Here is a 22504-nt window from a genome sequence, read left to right as displayed (position 1 = left end):
AAACGAGGCGTGTATTACGTCGCACGCGGTTCGTTACGTTTAATTTAGTAATTGAATTACGATCAAAGAATTATATCTCTGAATCACCGACCAATCAATAATTCTATTCTTCTTTTATAAATTAAAAATAAAAATAAACACTTCACGCTTAATAAAAAAATAACTAATTTAAGGGATCTTTGAAATAAGTTTGTAATTAAATTAATTTCGTCCGAATTATCATCTCGTTCTAATTTTAACACTAAACATTATTCGTTATTTTCTATTTGTCAAAAAATACTTGTAAAAATATATTGAAAAATAAATTAAGTGTTGCGCGAGCTCATATATATCATATATTATCTTGCGTCTCATGTTAATTAGCACGCAATAGTATGCGTGGAGATTGGTACGGTGCGAACGATAAGACGTAGCACAGGAACGGACAGTCGCTACAAGACGCCTCACGATCAAATGCCCTCGTGACATGAATCGTGACGGTATATTCTTAGGAAAAAATTTACGCGAAATCTTCAAGGTAAGTCCTGGTATTCTTTTTTACATTAGTGTTTATTTATGCGTGTTTTCACGTGATCGTACTTTTTTTTCCACTTCTCTATGAATTTCCTTCTTAGTGCTCTTAAAATAAATTCGATTTCTTGTTTTGACGAAATTTGGCATAGCGAGTTTTGTGCTAAAAGCTTAATCGAACAATTGTTTGAATGTTTCACCGATATGGACGATTCAATATAACGAACTTTCGATACCTCTTATAATAATTCCATAGAATTGGTTATAAAAAATTGAGATTTATTTATAAAATCTGTTTATACTTATTCTTCCCGTATTCGACGGATATATCTTCGTGTATGATTCATTAGCACTTTGATATAATTGGGGGATATAATTTTTTATCCTCAACGTCGTGAAACGAACGTTATAAATCACGCGAAGGGTCCTGCCTGAGGTCCTCTAGGTCATCTTGATTGGATCCTTCATGAACTCAGCCCTGTGTCACTTCAATCCCTCTTTTCAATCAGTCCAATCACTCGCGTCTCTTCATCATCCTTCTCACCACTTAATCCATCGATCACACTGAGTTATCGTATCGTCATTGGTTTTAATCAATCCGATGAGGAATGTATCTAACAGCGGGTATAGAACGCATCGAATCATACCATACCATAATCGAATCATGCAATCGTATCTTGCAGCGCTGAGAACGACCAAACGAGGATGGCATATGGAAAATTGCATGTACTACCATTAAGTCTGTTCATTTTAATCCCGGTGACATTCGTCATTACGTAAGTCCGCAATTTTTTAACGATGAAGTAGATCAAATTACAAAAAGCACAACAAATATATTTTTTAATGTAAAAAAAATGTAGAATATTATAGTCTTTTATTTTCTTAACAAGTCTTAATGTTTAATGTCCTCTTAATACGCTCAATCAATTATTTCTTCTCAAAATGGATTGTTAAATGCCTATAAGCTATAGGTACTTATACAGAATTCATAATTGTACCAAACTAAAACTACATTGGCCATTATCGACAATGAGCAACTTCGCTGGCAAAAAAGCCAACAAAAATACTTTAATTTATTCTCATAATCTTGACAATGTGTGTGTGTGTGGAATAAGTAGAATTTGCTTATTCAAAAATAAATATAAGACGTAAACGATTAGCATTAAGGTATATATATTTGAAGACAAAAATCTTTATATTTATCTAGCGCCTAAACATCATACTTTTACTTATATAACGCACATTATTCAAAAAGTTTCAAAGATTAAATTGAACTTATACTTTAATATCTATGTCTTCCTAAAATAAATAAATTATAAATATGTGTACATAAGTCGATTGAGTCGAAATAAGAAAAAAATCATTTTACAGTTTGCACTGTTTTTTTTTTTTTTTCATACGGTTGAGTTTCTAAATTCATTGCCAGCGCTGAAAATTTTTAGTACACGTAACGTATATTATAGATTTTCAGCGCTGGCAATAAATTTAGAAACTCAACCTATCTGTTCAAATAGCAAATGCACATTGCAGAATTATTTAACGATCATAAAAGTGCTTTGCGAGCAGCCGAGAAAGTCAAGGAAACCTGATACAAGCGTTTTATATACTCGCTCGCACCACCCGAGTTTATAGTTTACGAACGGCTCATGTTTCAGATACACCATATCGGTGCAATGGGACCATGTGGTGCCTGGATTCCCTTATATATCGGAGACCGGCACATTGTCACCAGAATCTTGCATATTCGCGCAATGCCTGAACATCGCGGCTCTTTTACGTACGTAAACGTAATTCAAAAAATTTTACAGACTAAAGTGAATTTTATCTCATATTTTAGTGAAAGAATCCAAATCACCTTAAAACAGTTATGTAAATAAAAATGTCAAAGAAAAAAATAAATAAATAAATTATTTACATATCAATATATGTATAAAAGATATAAAAAAAGTATTTAAATAATACAAAGCCTAAAACCTAAGAATAACTTAAATACGTTTAGTGATAAAAAATCAATAAATAAGATAAATAATATAACAAACATAGCATAGTAAATGGACAGAAAAGGAGAAATAAAAGTGACCTTAGAGAAGTTTTGCTTGGATCCAATAAAAAAATCAATCTACACCTTTCACTCAGTCGGATGCTGCGTTTACATCAGGCATCGACAAGTACTGCAATGGCAGACAGAGAGGGGCCGCGATCTCGTAGACAAGAAACTTATCATGGCGACAACATGCTGCGGTATCCTCGCTTGCTTCGGTCTCGATATACTCGCCAATTTTCAAGAAGCCCGCGTAATCGCCGCTCACATGGTGGGAGCGATGACTTGCTTCTCTGCCGGCACTCTCTATTTCTGTCTTCAGGTACACCATAATGTAAATTGTTGTGTTTTATCGCGAACGTTTCGATGCTAGTGACAACGTTAATTTACTGACGATATTGCAGTCATTCTCTGGCGCAAAGCCGATTGAACATTTAATCTTAAAACAATGTCAAAGTGACTTTCTTTCAGTTATAGGCTCTTAACACTCGACACTCAAAGATCTTTTTTCCTATATAATTTTTAAATTTTTATCTCATTATTCTATTTTTTGGTTGAGTCTTTCCATATTCTTTTTATTTGTGACTTATTTAGATGGGTCCTACTCTAGCTTGTTACACATATATTATCATTTCTGCTTTTTGCAGACTTGATAATATAAATACTTTTAAAGAGCAGATAAGCTCTAACCCATGACTTTAATATAAAGGAAATAATTTTATATATCATTATTAAATAATCATAATTCTTTTAGACATATCTAAGCTACAAGATGGTACCAGCCATGAACGGAATAATTGTTGTTTATCTGCGCGCGATTCTCTCGGGTCTCACGATGATACTGACAATCGCTACGATCGTTCCTGGCTATATCTCAATGTCTGAATTTCAAGGTATGTAAATGTGTTATTAAAAAATTATGAATTTTATAGTATATAACTTATGTAGTTATAATCTGCATAACATACTCTTTTAAAACACAGTTCCTCAATCAATTATTCACATAGAAAATAAGTACATGTTAAATATTCGAACGTTATGCACGAACGCAAAAATGCATTTGTATAAGAACTTTTTAACTTTATCTTTAAATAAAATGTGAAAAGTTAAACTAAGGTAGTTTAGATATTTTTCAGAGTTTCAAGTTATCAAAATAAAAATTTATATGTTACGCAGGTAACGATTACAAGAAATGGCTACCGGCGGATGGTGGTTGGGGCTGGCACGTCGCGAGCACTATATGCGAATGGATTCTTGCGATCGTCTATTGCGCGTTTCTCCTTACTTTCGTTCCAGACTTCCGATTAATTAACTTTGAAGACCCCGTTGTTACGGTACCTTGATTTTTTTACTGCTATTCATAAATCGATCATTTTATTTAAGAAAACTTACGTTTAATTAAAATATCGACTCTATGTGTATTAAATTTTTCCCCATAATTCATAAACTTTACTGTACGAGATGTTCTTTGTCACTGTCGTATATCCTTTTCTGCGTCAATTGTTACAATTTTTTTTAAATAATGTTTTCTTTATTATAACTAATAACAAACCGTCTTTTGTCAAAACTTTTTAAATATTTGTCATAAAGCCTTAGCTTGTAAGAAAGCTTAATCAGATTAAAATCAAATTAAATATAATTAAAAAATAAAAAATAGATTCTATGTTACTTTACTATTAATTTACATTGATAAATCTTAATTCTTGAAAAATTATTGAAATTTTGACACTGCAAAAAAAATCAATATCAGGTTTATTATAATGTCTACACTCTAAGGAAAATACGATAGTGGTGAAACATCTTACGTACGTTTATTCTTATTCTTCCTCATAATTGTCAAGAGGTAATAATTATAATAATTATAACAAAATTTATAAAAAAATATTTTGCGCATTAATGTTACATATAATTTTGTTCCAGCTAATGTATTTGGATAAAATTGAGAGCACGATAACCTCAGACAAAACTGAAGCAACCACTCCACAAGATACGTAAACTTTTTCCCACAGTGATCTGTCAAAAGTTTTCCACTTTAGCTATAGTTAGAGTCCGATTCACCCTACTAATATATATTGTATCTCTGACGATCATCGCAGATTTCCTCGAAAAGAAAGCAATAAAATTAGAGAGATTAACAAACAGAACGTAACATACGTATAGGATGTCCCATCAGATTTTTCTATACAAACTTTAATAGTAAGTATATGTTCTATGAGCAGAGAGAAATAAGAAAAAAAATGTTATATAAAAATAGGTCTCAAAATACTTTATTGGAAAGTTATAAAAAAAGTTCGAATATTGAAAAAATAATAACGGTTGTGCCATAGGTATGACACGCCGTTCGATTATGTTTATCTTATCTGTTTCTTCTAGTCTGCATGCTTACTATTTGAAATGATTAAAATGATTAAAAGTGATTATAAAAACTTGTATGAATATTAGTGACAAGAGCAGTACCTTGTAGAACATTATCCCAAAATGCCGGGGGTTTTTACAAACAAAGAATACACGGATATTTATTTTGTGTATGGTTTATGTGCAGGGAATCCGAGGGCTTCCGTTTATCAATGATTCTCTAACAGAAGAGTGCAGTTGAATCAATAATCTTTATCAATGTTTATTTGCAATTACACTTGATGGATTCAAATTCCTAGGATTCAATATTAAATTCAATATTACATAGATGGATGTATAGCTTGTATTGAAATAGGCACTTTGAAATGCAAACTTAAGTGAAATTGTTTCTTATACATTTCGTATTTTTGTTATAAACTAATAAAGCATTTTGGGACCGATATTTATATAACATTTTTTTTTTATTTCTGCTTATAGAACATACTGCTAGTACAGAAAAACCTAGAACACTCTGTATATTGCAGAGAGTGTAAAGAAAAGAGAGCAATAATAATTAATCTTTTATGACAAAGAACTAAAATCGACATAAATCTTCGCTTGAATCTTACGGTTATGAAAAAATGAGACAAAATGTATCGCGGCCGGATCCCGTACTAATACTGCTATTAGGAATAAAAGAAAAATAACAAGTACGATGCGCGTACCAACTTTTTTTTATTACTACTACTGCTATATGCTATTTACATTTATTTCTTATTTATATTTATTTTTATTCAAAAGCTACCACATATGCTACTTACATTTATTTTTTTTTATTTTTTATTTTCTTCAAAAGCGCAGATTACTTATTTTCTTATCTCTATTATATTGGATACATGTGCGTAATCGGCGAGACCGAGTCGAATCTATCTTAATAGCTCTGCCGTTTCGTTCATTGAATTTAAAAGTTAAAATTTTATTACATTTTACATCAGGTTTACATTTTACAGGCATTACATTTAATTTTGCAAGGCGGAGCCTGCGTCTCCGTTCATCCATAGATAGCGTTTCCCATGCTTCAGACACCGTTGAAGCCGACCGGAGAGACCGATTGTCCAACATGCCAAAAATCATGTTCGATATTTCAACAGGCAGCTGTTTGATGATGTCCAATCTCTTTTGTATGAATATATCAAAATATGCAACAATTCTTCTAAAAGCTTCCATTGCTAGTGGTCCGTGACCTGTAGCCTTCGAGAGCCTAAAAGATAATGATAGCTCCGCAGTCGATACTGCTATTTATACTCCTTTCCCTATCCGTCACGTGGCTACCCCAAAAATGACGCGTTCTAATTGGCTGCCGTCCCCCCACTCCACTCCCCCCACTCCCCCACCCCCTCCCCCCCCCGCCATGACAAAGAAATCATTTTCTCTCCGGCACTCGTACCGATCATACATCACGAGCAATGCGGAAGCCTTTAGGAGAATTGTTGAATATTTTGATATAGATATTCATACAAAAAAGATTCGATATCATCAAACAGCTGCCTTTTGAAATATTTTGAAATATCCAGCATGATTTTTGACATGTTCGATGCGACCGATCTCTGCGGTCGGTTTCGAAGATTTCTGAAAGATGAAAAAACGATATGTATGGATGAGCGGAAATGCAGACTCCGGGTTATGAAACCAAATGTAAAACAATCTGTAAAATATCGTCAACCTATAAAATAAACCAGAATTTTGACGTTCAAAATAAATGAACAAAACGGCAGGTTATTAAGGTAGACCTAGATGGCATGATAGCTGCCTACAGCGAAGAGATGCAATGTCGCGACATTTCTCTTGTACGAATGTCAACGGAAAGTCAAATCTTGAACTGTTTACATTTATCTGTAGATAAATTGATATATAATCGAATGAAAAGTTACATTATAAAACCTTCAGATTTACCAAAATATATTATTTTTGCTGATTTCTGCTCGTTGAAAATAAGCGTCGAGCGTCAACCTGAAATGGCACCTTTCAAAGCACAGTTTTGCATATATTTGAAGCAATTTTTTGCTGTTTTGTGTACTTTTCCTTATTAAGTTCAAACATAATTCAAATAAAGAATAGTAACGCGAGTTTTCGCGCGGTCGGCTCTTTGCTCGCTTGTTTCTTTATTCCGAAAATTATAGAACTTCTCGGAATGGATTTCAATCGGAATTGTTTAGTTGTACCCAATTCTCTTTTTACGCGGTAGATATGTACCGCGTAAAAAGAAATATCGTTTGCAAAAAAAAAAAGCATTATTTCGAAAACCGTGACTGACAATGAGTTTGAATAGAATAAAGGCCAACGACGTATAAATATATATGATAATCGAATCGTGATTGACAATGACAATCGAGCTGTTGAAATATGATTGAAAAATATTATCTGTCTAGGGTATCACTCGCTCTTTTAACATAATAATATATGGGCGTGTCCAATTGAAAAATTTTTATTAATTTATTGTAAGAAATTAAAATTTAAGTACACATATACACGAGAGATTACAACATTTTTTCGAAAAACCGCGTTATTTAGAAAAATCGTGTAAAAAACCGTGAAAAAAAAAAGTTAGGTGCATTTTCTAAATTTTTTGATCGTATTTTTTAGGAAAAACAAATTAATTCCGATCAAAGGTCCATTTTGAACAGTTTTATAATAGGTGGAGAAGCTTAAATTAATTTTTGTCATATCTGTCATTTACTTTATATTTTTTCATCGTACAATTCCAAGTTCAATTTTCTTTGTCTCGTAAAAGATCCGTGCAATCGATCCTTCTTCTGATTTGTTCAATTAGTTCGACGCGAGAAGACTTGGCGGTGCTCTAATTCACGAGACAAGCGTGTCAGATAATAGAAGATATTTAAATGTATATGTATAATATTTAATTAAAATTAAAAATATTTAATGTAAATAACTTGGCGTTGAGAGAGACTTTCGCTTAGATATTCAAAATTATTATAACATTGACATTTTTATATTAAAATTTTTTATTTACATAATCTTTAAAATATTAAAGCATTATAAGCATTAATTATGGAACATATATACTTATAGATGCTTTTATTATTCTGCTTTTGAGAATATACATATATCTATTTTTGAATAATTATTTTTTTAATTAAATATGTTTTCAAAACTCTCTCTCTCTCTCTCTCTCTCTCTCTCCATTACACCGCAATGATTATCAGATATCATTGCGTTATCTAATCTAGCATCGGGTATGATATATATGATATATATCATGCGGCCGATAAAACTAGATCGTCTTAACATATGTATATTTATTTTGAAATCTTGTTTACTTTGAAACTGTATTTACATGTTTTAATATTCCATTTAATATGATTCACTAAACTTATTTTAATAATTGAAAAATCAATGAGTATATAGCTAATGATAAGTAGTAAAATGCGTACTCCGAATTTTTGTATCATATATGATACATTCCCTCTAGTAAAAAAGGAATCGTATCTATCGAGTGAGAGTAAATTACCGATAGCAAGTATTGACTACATACAATAATATCATTTGTTTCAATTATTTCTCATTCTTATATGTTTTACATTAATATTTTACATTAATTTATATTTTTCTTAAGTTTCTCAGATTTCTCAAATATAAAAATTTGTATTTTACAAATAATCTATAATTTATGTTAAAAAATTTAATTTTAAATTTAAAGTTACTGAAAATAAAGCAAGATGACTTGTTCTTTTTACTTCCAATAGTGACGTTAATTTAAAAACGAAAAATCTAAAAAAAGAAAGACACAATTTGACAGTATATCATACTTTTTTATTTTGACTGTCCCATATTATTCTGAAATAAGTAAAATGATTCGCGTAATAACCTCGACTTGTATTGTCAAAATTTCTGAAGATTCCTTACGAAGCGATCCTAAACAATTGTCAAATTCAAAATCTATGTATCTTGCAAAAATAATTATCAATATATAAATGTAATATCTTATATAATATGATAAATCAAAGAAATATATGTATCCAGTTTAATTCAACTATTTTTAAAGGTCGGATCGCTATCTCAACACCTACGCTTAATATGATTTTTTTATTAAATGAGATTTGAATGGCAGACTTTTCATTAAAATTTTATCTCGCACCTAAATATCCAATTATTCGTGTTACCTAGCTTGAAACCGAGCTTAACAATCGTTTGGCAGCTTTCCAATTTTGTCTTTCGTACAGTCGCGTCGCTATTAATCTCAAGACACGTCATAGCGACGGGAAGCAACTAAGACCGTGCTCACAGAGCGTAATAAAAGATACATAGGCCGGTATTCATAATCAGATCTTATTTCAAGACCGTCTTAAGTAATATCTTAAGATGCGCTAATACGGCTCTGTGATTGGTTAATGACATCTTAAGATTGTACTTAAGATGGTCTTAAATATAAGAACCGACTATGAATACCGCCCATAGTCTTTGGCGAACGTGTTGATCGGACCAGTAACGACGCCGACGCGACGGTAGCAAGGACGGCGGGCCGGCGCGGCGCAGAACGTCGTTTTCACTGACGCAACATCGATCGCGCACCTTCACGGGCTATAACCTTTGCATTTCCCAACGAGTTTCGTTGTGACCCCGCGGAGTTTTGCCGTCCGACAGAATTTGAGCAAGATCAGCTAACCATTCTATACCTCGCGCCTAAATTTCCGATCGTACGCGACATCGTCCACTACGATTTCCGGCGTGTGCTCCGAAAAATGAAGATCACGAAGAGCTTCGACTGATAATCCGAGCAACCCCATGAACGAAACCGAGGAGGGACCACCGCTTTCGGGGTAAAAGTTTTTTGTGTAACGCCACCCGATGCGCGTTGTCAAGTGTGTCTCGTTGCGGTTTTGGTATGACTTAACTCTACAAATGACGAATAATAATAGAGAATCGATTGGCAATTTCTTGTGACGAACATTCTGCAATCTTGTGCAACGTAAAAATAAACAAAAGGGTATTATTTTTAGTACACGCTGTACTATGAACATCGTCGTACCAAAAATACCATACATTTCCTTCTGTTCTTATTTATTTTTATTTTATAATAAACGGGGAAAAAAAGAGAAATGATTATTCAACAGGGAATTTCTAGCTTATCATATCCGCTTCCGCCTCATGGCCTTTGCTAAATTGCATGTTTTACTTTTTCATGCAGATAACGCCCGTGTGACAGTCTGCGCGTTCATCAAGCGTAACGTGTCGCGAATGGTTTCATTAGCGTGGTATTATTTACATAAATGCAAATGTAACTTCCTCGATATATCTCACAATCAGACAAACTCGATACGAATCTTTGATGCGCCCATATCAAATAAATTATCAGTGTTACCAAATTTATTAAGATGTGTGTTCATATAGTTATAAGAATATATAAATTATATTTATTGCCACCTATGCTAAATTATTATTCACATGGTCTATGTGTCAAATTCTTATCTTTTCCCTCGAGACTAATATATTGATGCTTGGATAGAGCTTTTAAGTTTTGTTTACTTAAATTTATTACTTTTTTATACTAATTACACTTTACCTTTATTAACATACGTTTATTTTTAATAATAATTACTCATGCTACTAATACTAGTATTAAAAGTTTTCAATAAAATAGGTTTTAATCTCAAAAATATATAGAAAAAGACACGGAATCATACAATGCAAATAATTTCTTTTAATGACATATGATATCCCTCCCGACATATAATACGTAACAATATTCCATGGCTTGGGATAGAATTTCAACGTTGAAATATAATTCTAATCTAAGACATTTGAGAGCTTCATTTTCACAAAGCGATATCAATTAAAATATATCACTTTCGGCTATTATGATTACATTCCTCGAAAAGTGATAAAGAGAACTCTTAGGTGTAAAAATAAAGTAATACAATCATAAATAATATAAAGAATTATGGCAATAAATAAAGTTTTATAGATTGCATACATTCGATGGATACGATGATATTATTTGTCAAAAAATTTAAGTCATTTTTTCTACTGATATCTTTTCTTGATCACCTCTTCCTACAATTTTTACAATTTCTATATTAAATTAAGTTTTTTACAATAAAATTTTTCCATTTAATTGAGAGAAAAATAAAGTTTTAATTAAAATTTGTTTAAAATTAAAAATAAAAAATAAAATTTTTATGATAAGAAAAAACAAAGATTTTTATATTTATATTTATATCCATAAATTAATTTATCAAAATTCCTTTTTTAATCATATCAAATGCAATAATAACAATATATAATTACTTTCTTAATCTGATGTTTATTCACAAGTTGCAGAATAGTTTCACCTAACAATCATTTTACTCTTTTTCTTTCTCTCTATACTTGATCATTATTCATTAATAATGATAGAAAACACAATGAAGAATATCAATGATGAATTTACTTTGCATATTTACATTAAGACGTGTATATACATAGTCATGCATTCAAGAGGCGTGTGTTCAAGAATTAATTACTTTCTTGCCAAAGCACATATTTTGAAAAAAATCAATTATATTTTTAACAAGAAATATTGTTTTGTATATTAAATCCGTCAATTATCAAAAGCTGTATTTAGCAAAATGTTGCGCAAAATTATTTACACACACGCAAAAATATAAAATTACTATTATAATTTGTTATTATATTATTTCAATAATAATGATATAAAAAATGCAATGTTACGTGTTCTTTATAAAATATGTATTAAAAATTGTAAAAGGACTTCATTTACACCAATTGTTGATGAAAATAATTGTGATGACACAAAAGCGCGCGACCTATATCACACACATTGATAAAATTAATTGCAATATTATATAAAATATTGTTCACGTATGTGTGAAGGTAACAACAATAATCTCTCTTACAGAACTATTCGGAAAACGTTGATGGCATTTGAATTGCGATATTGCCCTTGGTTCGTCAATTGCGAAGATTGATACTTAACGAAGAGAGAATTAGAAGGGTTATGAATAGTCATCGAAGAGTATGAATGATCGTGACTCGTCGGCGGCTGCATCGACGCAAGATTCCCCCCGATAGCAGCGTCGATCGCAGACGTCGGCGATTGACGTCATCATCATTATCACCGGCTCTAACAATAACAACGATTACACATCGAAATCATGGAGAAGCAGGAATTTGTTGCAAATCTACATTATCTACCAATCGTCGTCTTTATCTCCTTGCCTACGGTTTTTATTTTAACGTGAGTCCGAACAATTTGTAAATTATTAAGGAATTAAATGTTTATAATATATTAATTTATTAATATGTATATTATTGTGTTTCTTAGTATCTTGTGTATGTGGGGGGGGGCGGGATATGTGCGCGCACTTAAAATAATCTTCTGTCATTTTAATTAGAGCAGATTCAAAAAAACTTATTTTGTAATCCGCATTGCAGATACGTAATCGCAGTCTTACTAGGACATGTGGAAGCTGGTTTTCCTTACATTTCTGATGCAGCGACTTACGCACCAGAAAGTTGCATTTTCTCTCAAGTTGTCAACCTAATCGCTATTCTCAGTAAGTAGAATATATAATCCGACGTTTTCTATAAGCAGTAATATATCTTCTATATAAATATCTCACATATATTTTATATCATATTAATGATCTTTATTTTAATATCGAGAAAACTGCAGTTTGAATATCTCTGCACCGCGATTATAATTATATTATTGTCTACAACAATAATATTTTTGTATCAAAAACGAGAAAACTTGAATATGCTTTTATTACTTATTTAAAGCTTTTTACTTATTCTCTACTACTTTTATCATTTAAAATGTAAAAAGCGATAGTACGTTAAATAAAAATTATAAAAATTGCAAAAATTGCAATAAAGATGTGATCATTAATATAGACATTATAATATATAAATGTTATGCGCGTCATTAAAGCTAATTGCAACTGCATCACTTTATATTGCAGTGGGTTTTATGATCTATATAAGATATTCCCAAGTTAAGGAGTGCATCAGAGTCATCAGAGCTTTCGGTTCGCCAACTTCTTTGCCGAAATGGAATCATTGGGCCTTAATTTTCGGCCTCATATCAACCGCCGGCCTATCAATCGTCGCAAACTTTCAAGAAACGTCAGTAATAGTAGTTCATCTCATCGGTGCAATACTCTGCTTCGGAGGCGGTACCGCGTATTTTTGGACCCAGGTACATACGAAAAAGTCATATGTTCAATAAAGTAGTAACGATGCATAAATTTATTAAATGTTTATTGGTATAAAAATTTAATATAAAATAAAGAAATAAATAAAAATTTGATTTAGCGCTGTTCGTAAATAAAAAATATTTAGAAAACATAACAAGTACTTTATATAAACTTACGTACAGATATAAGAATAAAATCATTGCTATAACAACGAATTACTGATAACTGATTGTGACTAATACGTATCTATAAAAAAAATGAATCGAATTTCTTTTTATCGCAGGCCGTATGTTCCTTTTACTTGCATCCCTCAGGATGCTCGTTACGACTCGCGCATCTTCGCACGGCGTTATCAACTTTCTGTACTGTATGCTTCTTCGTGATCCTCATCACAGGCATATTGGCCCGCTTGGCCTATAAGGGTTGGTTCGTTGATTTTTAATTATTGTTTTCATCGCATATTACAGTGCATTAATATTTAAAATATACTTTATAGGAACAAATCCCCGAAAATGGTACAAGGAGGATGGCGGTTGGGAGTTGCATGTGGCTAGCACGATAACCGAATGGCTTTGCGCGGTAGCGTTTTGCGCTTATATCTTGACATTCACGGACGAATTTAGAGATGTCAGAATAAGTCCTCCAAAGGTAATTCTTGTGGATAATGCATTTTATGTGACAGATAGTTCTTTGTGTTCTATAATAAAGAGTTAATTCTTTCGGAATGATATACAAATATATTGTAACATTTTATCGAAGAACGTAATATTTGATATTTTGCATACCTATATTACGCTCATTAATTATTATAATATATTGCAGCGGTATAGAAACTTTTAGAAAACTTATTAAAGATTTCAAAAATCTTCTTCTTCATTTTCCGAAAAATAGAATATGTGCGTTCCGTCACCTTCTATAATTATAAACATATTTTTATTTTATGCGTGTTTATTTTATGCGTATTTTGTTTTTGTCAACAGGTGATATGTAACATGCACCGCCTGAGATCGAGTAACGAAATATTGAACGAGAGCCAAGACGCCGTCGTGGTTCACGATCAAGCGAATCCGTCAACCAGTACCTGATCGCTCATAGGCAGAGGCGCCGGCGGCTACGTCAATCTTCTCTCGCATTCGCCGGTCAACACACCCTGTCCCGGCTATCGGTACCGCGAATCTAGAGACAACTTGTTGGACGAAGCAGCGCCGTTGGTTGCCACGACGCCGCCAGCGTTGCACGACAATGCCGAGAGGCGTCCCGACGTTCTCTGCCCGGTGGAAATACACGTGCATGATCTCACGATACGCGAACGACGACGACGTCCCGTGAACCATTACGCCGAGAAGCGACACCGAAGAACCGTCGAGGACAATTCCAAGCAGTGGCTCGATCTCGATGAAAATGTGCTGGACGGTTATATCTTAATCGACGACAGGAACCTCGGTCCTTCAGTCCCCGAGATTGACGGTAAGGAACTGCCGTATCCCGAGGACGTCACCGAATACAATGACAATTACGACGACGACGACGACGACGACGACGACGACGGTAACCAAGACGAAGATACTGGCAGTCATGGCAGACACGAGTGGTCGACATGCAATCGATCGAAGAAAAATAGTTGGAAACCATACCGGACTGATTTCGATTTCGGCGCGACGTATCCACTCGCGAATAGTCACGGGAATGCCTATCAGGACTCGAGCAGTCACAGCAAATATACGGAACTGTACTCGGCACACCGGAGCGCCAAAATTAATTTCGAAATGGCTCGCAGCTTTGACGCGACGTCGTACGCGGTAGCGAACAGCCACGGCGAGCACGGCAATTTTGCGGCGGATATACGGGACAGAGGTTACAGGGAGGGCTCGAAAAACGACAATTTGACCTGGGATACTAGACCAGCGGACATGAATTACGAGATAGCGAACAGTCACAGCAATTATCGCGTGTTCTACGACAGTCAAACGCAACATCAAGCTGTGGTGCCTCCCTGGTCCCCGGAATTGTGGTCGGAAAATCACCGCGGACAGTCTCACGCTACGTCGGAAGAACCTACGGATAATACCGCAAAAAGGCAAGACGATGAGAAATATGAGGCGAACACGAATCAATCGGAAAAGAAAAACGAGCCAGACTCGGAGGCGGCCTGCGATATCGAGCAATGTTTAGTACAAATCGAAGAAAGTCTTTTAAATATCGAACAGAATCTCCTTCACGTTCAAGACCTCGATATTCCGGAGCTGCGTAATCTGCTCTACAAGAGTCCGAGTATCGAACGAAGCCTTTACGAGGTACAGGATCTCCTCTATGCCGATGGTATTGTTCCGGTCATCCCCAGGAATAAATCCATGTCTCTCGATTCGAACGAAGAGGAGGCGGAGGAGAACGAGGAAGAGAAAGAAGTAGAGGAAGAAGTAGAGGAAGAGGAAGTATGGGTAGGCCAAAATATAACGATCAAGGATAACGACGATGAAGATGGAGATGCAGGTGCATCTTTCGTAAACGGCTCTAACGAAAAATGCTCGGACGCGGTCAACGCTGACGAACGTAATTCTTCGAGGTCGGCGGATGATCACTATGCCGATTGGATTGACGAATCAAACGTCCTACGCGAAGAGGAAAAAGACTCGAATTCTCAGATGTATTCGAAGAAAAACTTTGTGCTCAATAGTCTTGGCAAAACTTTACCAAGGAAAATCGCTCTGGATGAAGTTAAAGAAAATATTAGGCTGTGCTCGTCGAAACCGGAAGAGCCCGCGATTACGATCGATTACAATTTGAACAGCGCGTGTGCCGAGAAGAAGTCCCTCTTCCGCGACAAGTGGCACAGCAGGGCGAGCTCGTTGGACGAGAACTCGATCTTCCAGAATTCGGAGCTCGGTGATAAGCAAGAGAACGACAAGCTCTCGTTGCAGGACGTCTTCCTTATGTCCACGGGATCTCGTCGCTTAGCGGCCAACGCGAAAGCGTTGTCGGAGGGCACTCTGCAAGCTGACATCCCAAAGAAACGACACGACAGAAGAGGATCTCACGAGGAGAAACTTCTACAGGCCGTCGAAGCAACGGCGGCGGACTTTCGGAAAAAACTCGAGAGTTTCGCGTCGCAGCGACGATTCATTCTGCACAGGCAGAAGAGAATGACGCAGAAATTAGCCAAGGAGGTCTCGGACGCGATGTCACGATCGAGAGATAAATCGCCCACGAAATCGAAACGCGCGATCACGACGAGCGCAGCTAAGGCGCAGGACAGGGATAACGGCGCCGGTAAAAGTACCGGTTGCGACAAGCGAAGGCGGAAGAAAACGTCGGGGAAAAATCAAAGTACCTCGGAAAACGCCCTGGTACCCAGCAAACTGATCTCACTCTCCTTGTCATTGCTTCTCGCGGCCCTTCTGCAAGCGGTCAGGTGCTTGACGGACCTTGTCGAGGATGCCTTTAGGTCAGTCAGTTACGACAGAAGCGGATTGCTGCAGTAAACTGTAAGATAGACGTTTGACAATTCAGCGAATGTCTCGGTTGTACACCATCTCGGTGAACACCATCGGTGGATACTTAAGTGATGCTTAACGACAATTGATCATGTCACCAATAAACCTCGTAATCGTTTAAGAATTATACGATATCTGTGATAAACGTTATGCTTCTATTCTCGGCGATTCTCGGCGAAACTTGCGTTAACTGATTAACTTCTGCTTCCAAAATACCGAGATTGACGAAGTTAATCGTGTTGATGAGAATTGAAACTGATTTTAAAGAACTTGTCAGAATAGCGTGCTGTGAACGTGATTATATGACGAACGAGTTAATCTTGACAATTGCTCTTTCTCTCTTTAAAAGATAAGATTAAAAGACAGACAGACACAACGAAACGAGATACAATAGTGCATGATAAATCTGGATAACTCGATGGTGCTGAATATGGGCTAAGCGTGTGAACGGTGTTTTAGTATTACGTATATACTTACGTTCAAAAGTGCCTGAAACCCATCGCGTATCATATACGAGAGGTGTAATACATGATACACTATATAAGAACGCTATTTACGTCTACCTACATAAATCTCTTTTTTCAAATTGTAAGAGCATTGAGAGAAAATAAAGCGAAGCGAGAAGACGAAATGCTTGAAAACGTAAAAAAACGTAAGTCGCTTTTCCCTGCTTCATCCATCCTGTTCTTTTACAATTCAATGAACGTAAATCTGGAAATGGTATTATTGGGCTTTTCAAGTGCTTGATTTGAAAGAAATTAAAATAAACTTAGTAGAATCGATAGAATTCTATTATAAATTGTCATTTATATGTATTAAGGTAAAATAAAAATAATCTGGAATTGTATTTTTATACCCATAAGTAGGTATATATATATATATTATATATTATATCACAACGGTCTTATTTCTCTTATTATTCATTATTTTTTATTTTACTGTTGGCGATAAAAAGAAAGCAATGTTTTTTTTGTTTTTTTTTTCCAGCAAATAAATCACAGTTGAACAGCAATAAATCAATATTTCCATGATAATTTACGAATTACAATCATCGATCATTACTTCACGGACTAATTATTTTCAACAATCTCGTCGTTCCTCTTGCCATCGATTTTCGTCCACCTGATTATAAATCAGTACAAAATGATTTATAAGCTGCAATGTACATTTCGCGCGCAAAATAGTATGCGAGGAACAAGGGTGGAATTCGGATCGATGTTTCATGCTTATCGTACATCAACTAAGGTCGAAGGGACGACACAGTAACGTGACACCGAACTGTTCCGAAATGTTCCCTCAATTTCGAGTTTCTCGTCTTACTATCAGTTGAACGAAGTCTTAAGTTTCCAAGTCAAGGCTATCTTTTGCAAAGCTTTCTCTGCAGATAGTTACTTCCTTGTTCGTTCGCGTGCTGTCGATCTCAATGACAAACAATATATCGCACTGAAAAAACAAATCTCGTTCGTTCATTTTCCACCATAAAATACTGATTGAACCTATAACTTATACCAGAATCTGGTTGAATTAATAGGAATTCTGATTACATAACTAGAATTCTGATTGCATTAATTAAAAGAATCTGATTCGTTCATTTTTCAGACGTCCAATTAATTCAACCAGATTCTTTTGCGGTGCGGTGTTAATAAAAACTAATATATATGAGAATAATGTTATTATTTTACAGAATCGAATATAAAAAGCGTTAAAGATTGGAAAAACTGTCAATAATCGCGAAATTTCATGTCATTTATGTAAATATAAGACATAATAGGGACACAATATCCGAAATCCTTCGTCTCATTTGCACGTATTCTTATATATACATTTGATTTATACGCCTATTATTGATTTTCTTGCAATTTAGATAAATTTCGCGTGTGCAGCAGGATATCTTAAATAAAAAAAAAGAAAGTTAAATTATCGCTTAGAAAAGTACGTATAACAATGTTATTATTACTACGACGTTTTACCACTCTACAGTAAATGCAAATAGATAGCGTGATCAGGTAAGTTCAGAAACGACGTCGCTCGCACTCTCCTCCATACGAAAGCTCCTTCACCTAGCTAGCCAATACTGACATAAAAACGCCATTACGAAGATGGAGAGTCAGGCTCGGGCGAGTCTTCCGAGACTTCATACTGAAATATATCTCTCATGTGAAAATGAAATCGAACTCCCGGTTAAATCTATTCCGCACAAGAAAAAAACGTTCTTGTCCCCTCCACCGAGAGACTTGAATTCCACAAATGTCCTTCAGCACTTTCTACGATCCCTTGAAGATACGTCCTTGCGCGGGATATCAATCATTGCGCTTTATGCAGACAGAAATCACAAAAGACTATAGCAGAAAACACGTTATTACTACGCTAATGCTTTTATCAGACTGTATTTCAATTCTTCCGTAGTTCTGGCGAACACACTGCCATATTATAATTATACGTTCCTATCTCGACAGAGAGACAAAGAGTACTTCAACTATATTCTTCGATTGTTCACGCTTGTATAAACTTCATATTATAGGCAAAATACCAGCAAAGTTAGTACAAATAAAAGCTTTCAGAATGATGTGGATATCTCGCGTTTAGAACAAAACGGAATTAATACAATAGTTCTAATTCTACTAGGAAATAGTTCCTAACTATAACCTCGACTATAACTCTCCTTTATAGCCACTATATCTAAATAACGTATAGTTATTGACCGACATACTCCATTGTGAGTATGTTGCAATAAACATGTTATCCACTTTTTAAAAATATTGTAAAATCTGTATGAAGTAGAAGGTTCAACTTCAATCATTAATCAACAAAGGTTTTTAATTAAGATCAACCAAGGCTTTGATTTGCAAAATGCAGGTATTGCAAGACATTAAATAGGATAGCACACGCAAAATATTATGTCATACGTACTTTGTCAGCTCGTACTTTATGTGGACTCAGCCAATTTTTATGTGATTTATATTCCCAAAGAAAAGTCTTTTTATCCAACCAATAAGATTAATTTACTTTAAATAACTTACGTTATATACTTAGTGTTTCATTTCAAGTCAAAAGTGCCTTTCAACTTTCTCGACGATCCTTTGACGAAACGCGCGCGTAACTGATGATCTTGTTCGTCTCGTTTTCCGCTTAGTTACTGGCGACATGAGGGACTGAATAAAATATAATAACGCGCCAGAGAGACGAGGCGCATCTATGCAGTTGCTATGCGTCACGCGCTTCGCAACATCGCGAAAGCAGAGACGGCGGGACAACGTCTTATCCGATCCAAAGCATATTGCCATGAAAATCATGCACACTAAAATTTTCATAATATCGATAAATTCTAAGACCAATCTTGGGAGTTGCGCGAACAAAGACGAGGCATTAACTTTGAGGAAACTTTATACATAATAAAATGTAAAATTAACACACTCCTTTTCCAATTTTAGCTAATAACATCAAAGCATTCCATATTCCCGTGTTACGTGTACATTACTACAGATAATAGAACGCAGCATAATAAGAGTTTAATAATAGTTCCAGTACTCTTTTGCACGTCTGCAGCTTTTAGTAAAAAAAGCCAAAATATGTAGAGATTGTATTTAACTACTTAAAGCACTAGAATTCGCGTAATTCCAGTAACTTTTAAATATATTCAACGAACTATGTAATGAAAGCTTGAAAGCTTGAGACTCGGGGAAAACATTTCAAGTATGTTTTGCAAAGATAATAATCAAAATCTTCCTTTTCTTTTAATTAATTTTTATCTCAAATAATTTTTGTTATAATAATTAACACGGTTCAGAAGCTCTGCTCGAAAATAGATCATACAGTTACATAACTGCATATTGGTCATTTCCACTAAAATTTGTCATAATTCAAGAGACTTCTAATTAAAAATATTTTCCTAACAAACGTACAGAAAATCGTTGATTTAACGAAAATAACATACATTAATATACGTCGTTAGCTGCACCAGTAGTTTTACATACACTTATAAATTTTCATTTATTTTGTAATTATGTCTTCCATATGTTCCGGTTAAAAATGACAACGTTATCAATTTATAAGAAACTAGATTGCAGAGGCTGCGCGACAGAATCCGCTTAAAAGTTAATAGAGAGAAAAATCATTTCGAATAAGAGCAAAGTTTAAGAGCTGAACCGCGCCAGAGGTGTCCATAGCGATAATCCTCGGTGGATCACGGTAGATCACGATGAGCAACGCGACGGCGATTCGTTATTCTTAGTTATTTCATTTTCTTCGTTGCTCACGCTAAGAACATCGTCTAATTTTTATCACGCTATAAACTTCCCAGTTCATTTTTTTTCCTCGCACCTGACTCGCCGCTCGCCGCCCGCGCAGTAAAGTAATAACGAAAATCTTCCAACAAATTTTCATCGATCACCGTGGAAATGAATTTTTTTTTTTGCAAGTACGTTACTAGATTAAAAACGTGTTTACAAGCCAAATCGAAATGGGCGTATCGATCATCGCGTTGTCGTTACAATCTGAAATTTAATTTTGATAAACTCGCGGACACGCTTCCGTAATTATATTGTTCGATACTTAAAAATGTTTCTATCGATTTCTTTTTTTTTTTCTAGAAAAAAGATTTTTATTTAAAGAAACGTCTCTCAAGATTATTGATGTAAGTACCATTCAATGGATTTACAAATGTTTGATACAACGAAGTACAAGAAGGTAAGTTAATAACCTATTATAAAATGGTAAATGCGAACAAAGAAGACGGTCAGATTCTATTATCATAATACCAGTTAAAAATAAAAATTCTATTGAGCAAATCTAGAAAGAAATCACACACACGCGAGCGTGTGTGCGCGCGCATATACGCATGTATAACGTATAAAATAAAAATAAAACATATAATAAAATTGATAATAATTCATTACATAGCGAGTACAAATAATTAAATAATCAACGATTATAGAAACACTGTAGCAACCACTACCGCAGAAAATTGAAATTTTCTGCATAGTTGCATAAATCAATTTGCCGGCTGCAGTCATTTCAGAATTTTGATTATAATATAAATTTTCAAGAGCGTGCACAAAATAGGGAGAGAGAAAGAGAAAGAGAGAGAGAAAGAGAAAGAGAGAGAGAGAGAGAGAAAGAGAGAGAGAGAGAGAGGAAAACACGTAGTACGATTAAAATAAATAGTCTAGTGTGTATAATCTCATTTCCAGCGACGCACATTCAATCGCGCCGACAATCGCTTGCTAATGAATCTCCGAAACTTTTTCCAATTACCTGTTCCAATTACCGCAAACGTGACGAATAGGATCGTCGCTTTGCGTCAATGTGACAGCGTAGTGATACGTGCATTACTCCTGGGATACTCTTGGGACACTCATGCACATTCATGCACTGCACCAACTACTATGACGATAATGAATACACTTCCGTATGTATATACGTATGCATGGTGTAGTTCTTGCAAAGGGTAAACCTCATTTATAATAACATTCTGTCCTACAGCTAGGACAAAACGTTTGAGAATTCCACTTAATTAAAACGCGCAATTGTTATTTTATTTTAAAAATAATAACAAAAATAAAACAATATTTTTAATCTCGTAATCGAGATTTTTATAATCAAATCTTCAACGTAATAAGTTCGTAAAGTTCGTTAATATTTTAACGACATGTAATCACGATCTCTCCGTTTGTAACCGATATTATTATATACGTTTTTCGCGATACAATCGCTTGATTTAGAGAGTTCAAATATTAATCTTATATTCCTATAAATGTATTTACTTTGAAAAGTCGCTTGTTTAAATGGCAAAGATTTTCCTATAATGTAACATGATTATTTTTAATGAAAAAAGGCCGTAAAAATGTAACAAAATTAGTTTGTCTTTTATGAATCGATTGTATTTGTGTAATTTGTATTTGTGTAGGCTTTGA

At 34.5% G+C, this 22504-nt stretch overlaps 4 protein-coding genes across 4 annotated transcripts in view; 3 read left to right on the top strand and 1 right to left on the bottom strand.

Annotated features, from left to right (window-relative positions):
- Notum (palmitoleoyl-protein carboxylesterase notum) overlaps positions 1–22504 on the bottom strand; it is a 600456-nt gene that overhangs the window by 547545 nt on the left and 30407 nt on the right. The gene's annotated exons all lie outside the window — the stretch shown is intronic.
- Positions 387–6861, top strand: LOC143895542 (DNA damage-regulated autophagy modulator protein 2). The gene is made up of 7 exons (XM_077402749.1): positions 387–517; positions 1194–1286; positions 2166–2287; positions 2647–2873; positions 3306–3444; positions 3728–3885; positions 4472–6861. Exons 2-7 carry the CDS (start codon positions 1216–1218, stop codon positions 4544–4546), a joined length of 792 nt encoding a protein of 263 aa, XP_077258875.1. The 5' UTR covers positions 387–517; positions 1194–1215; the 3' UTR covers positions 4547–6861.
- On the top strand, positions 9162–14221 carry LOC143895501 (DNA damage-regulated autophagy modulator protein 2-like). Its single transcript, XM_077402666.1, has 7 exons — positions 9162–9723; positions 11802–12140; positions 12338–12459; positions 12868–13103; positions 13385–13523; positions 13598–13749; positions 14082–14221. The coding sequence occupies exons 2-7, from the start codon at positions 12058–12060 to the stop codon at positions 14184–14186; spliced, it is 837 nt and encodes a 278-aa protein (XP_077258792.1). The 5' UTR covers positions 9162–9723; positions 11802–12057; the 3' UTR covers positions 14187–14221.
- On the top strand, positions 14187–17434 carry LOC143895641 (uncharacterized; the record flags this gene model as incomplete). Its single annotated transcript, XM_077402948.1, has 1 exon — positions 14187–17434. A coding segment is annotated over one exon (2394 nt), but the record flags the coding sequence as incomplete, so codon positions are not given.

Source organism: Temnothorax americanus, unplaced genomic scaffold (assembly GCF_048541705.1).
Source record: "Temnothorax americanus isolate GAGA-0224 unplaced genomic scaffold, ASM4854170v1 Scaffold16, whole genome shotgun sequence".
Lineage (NCBI taxonomy): Eukaryota > Metazoa > Arthropoda > Insecta > Hymenoptera > Formicidae > Temnothorax > Temnothorax americanus.
Note: the sequence above shows the minus strand (reverse complement) of the source record. Positions and strands in the feature narration are given on the sequence as shown.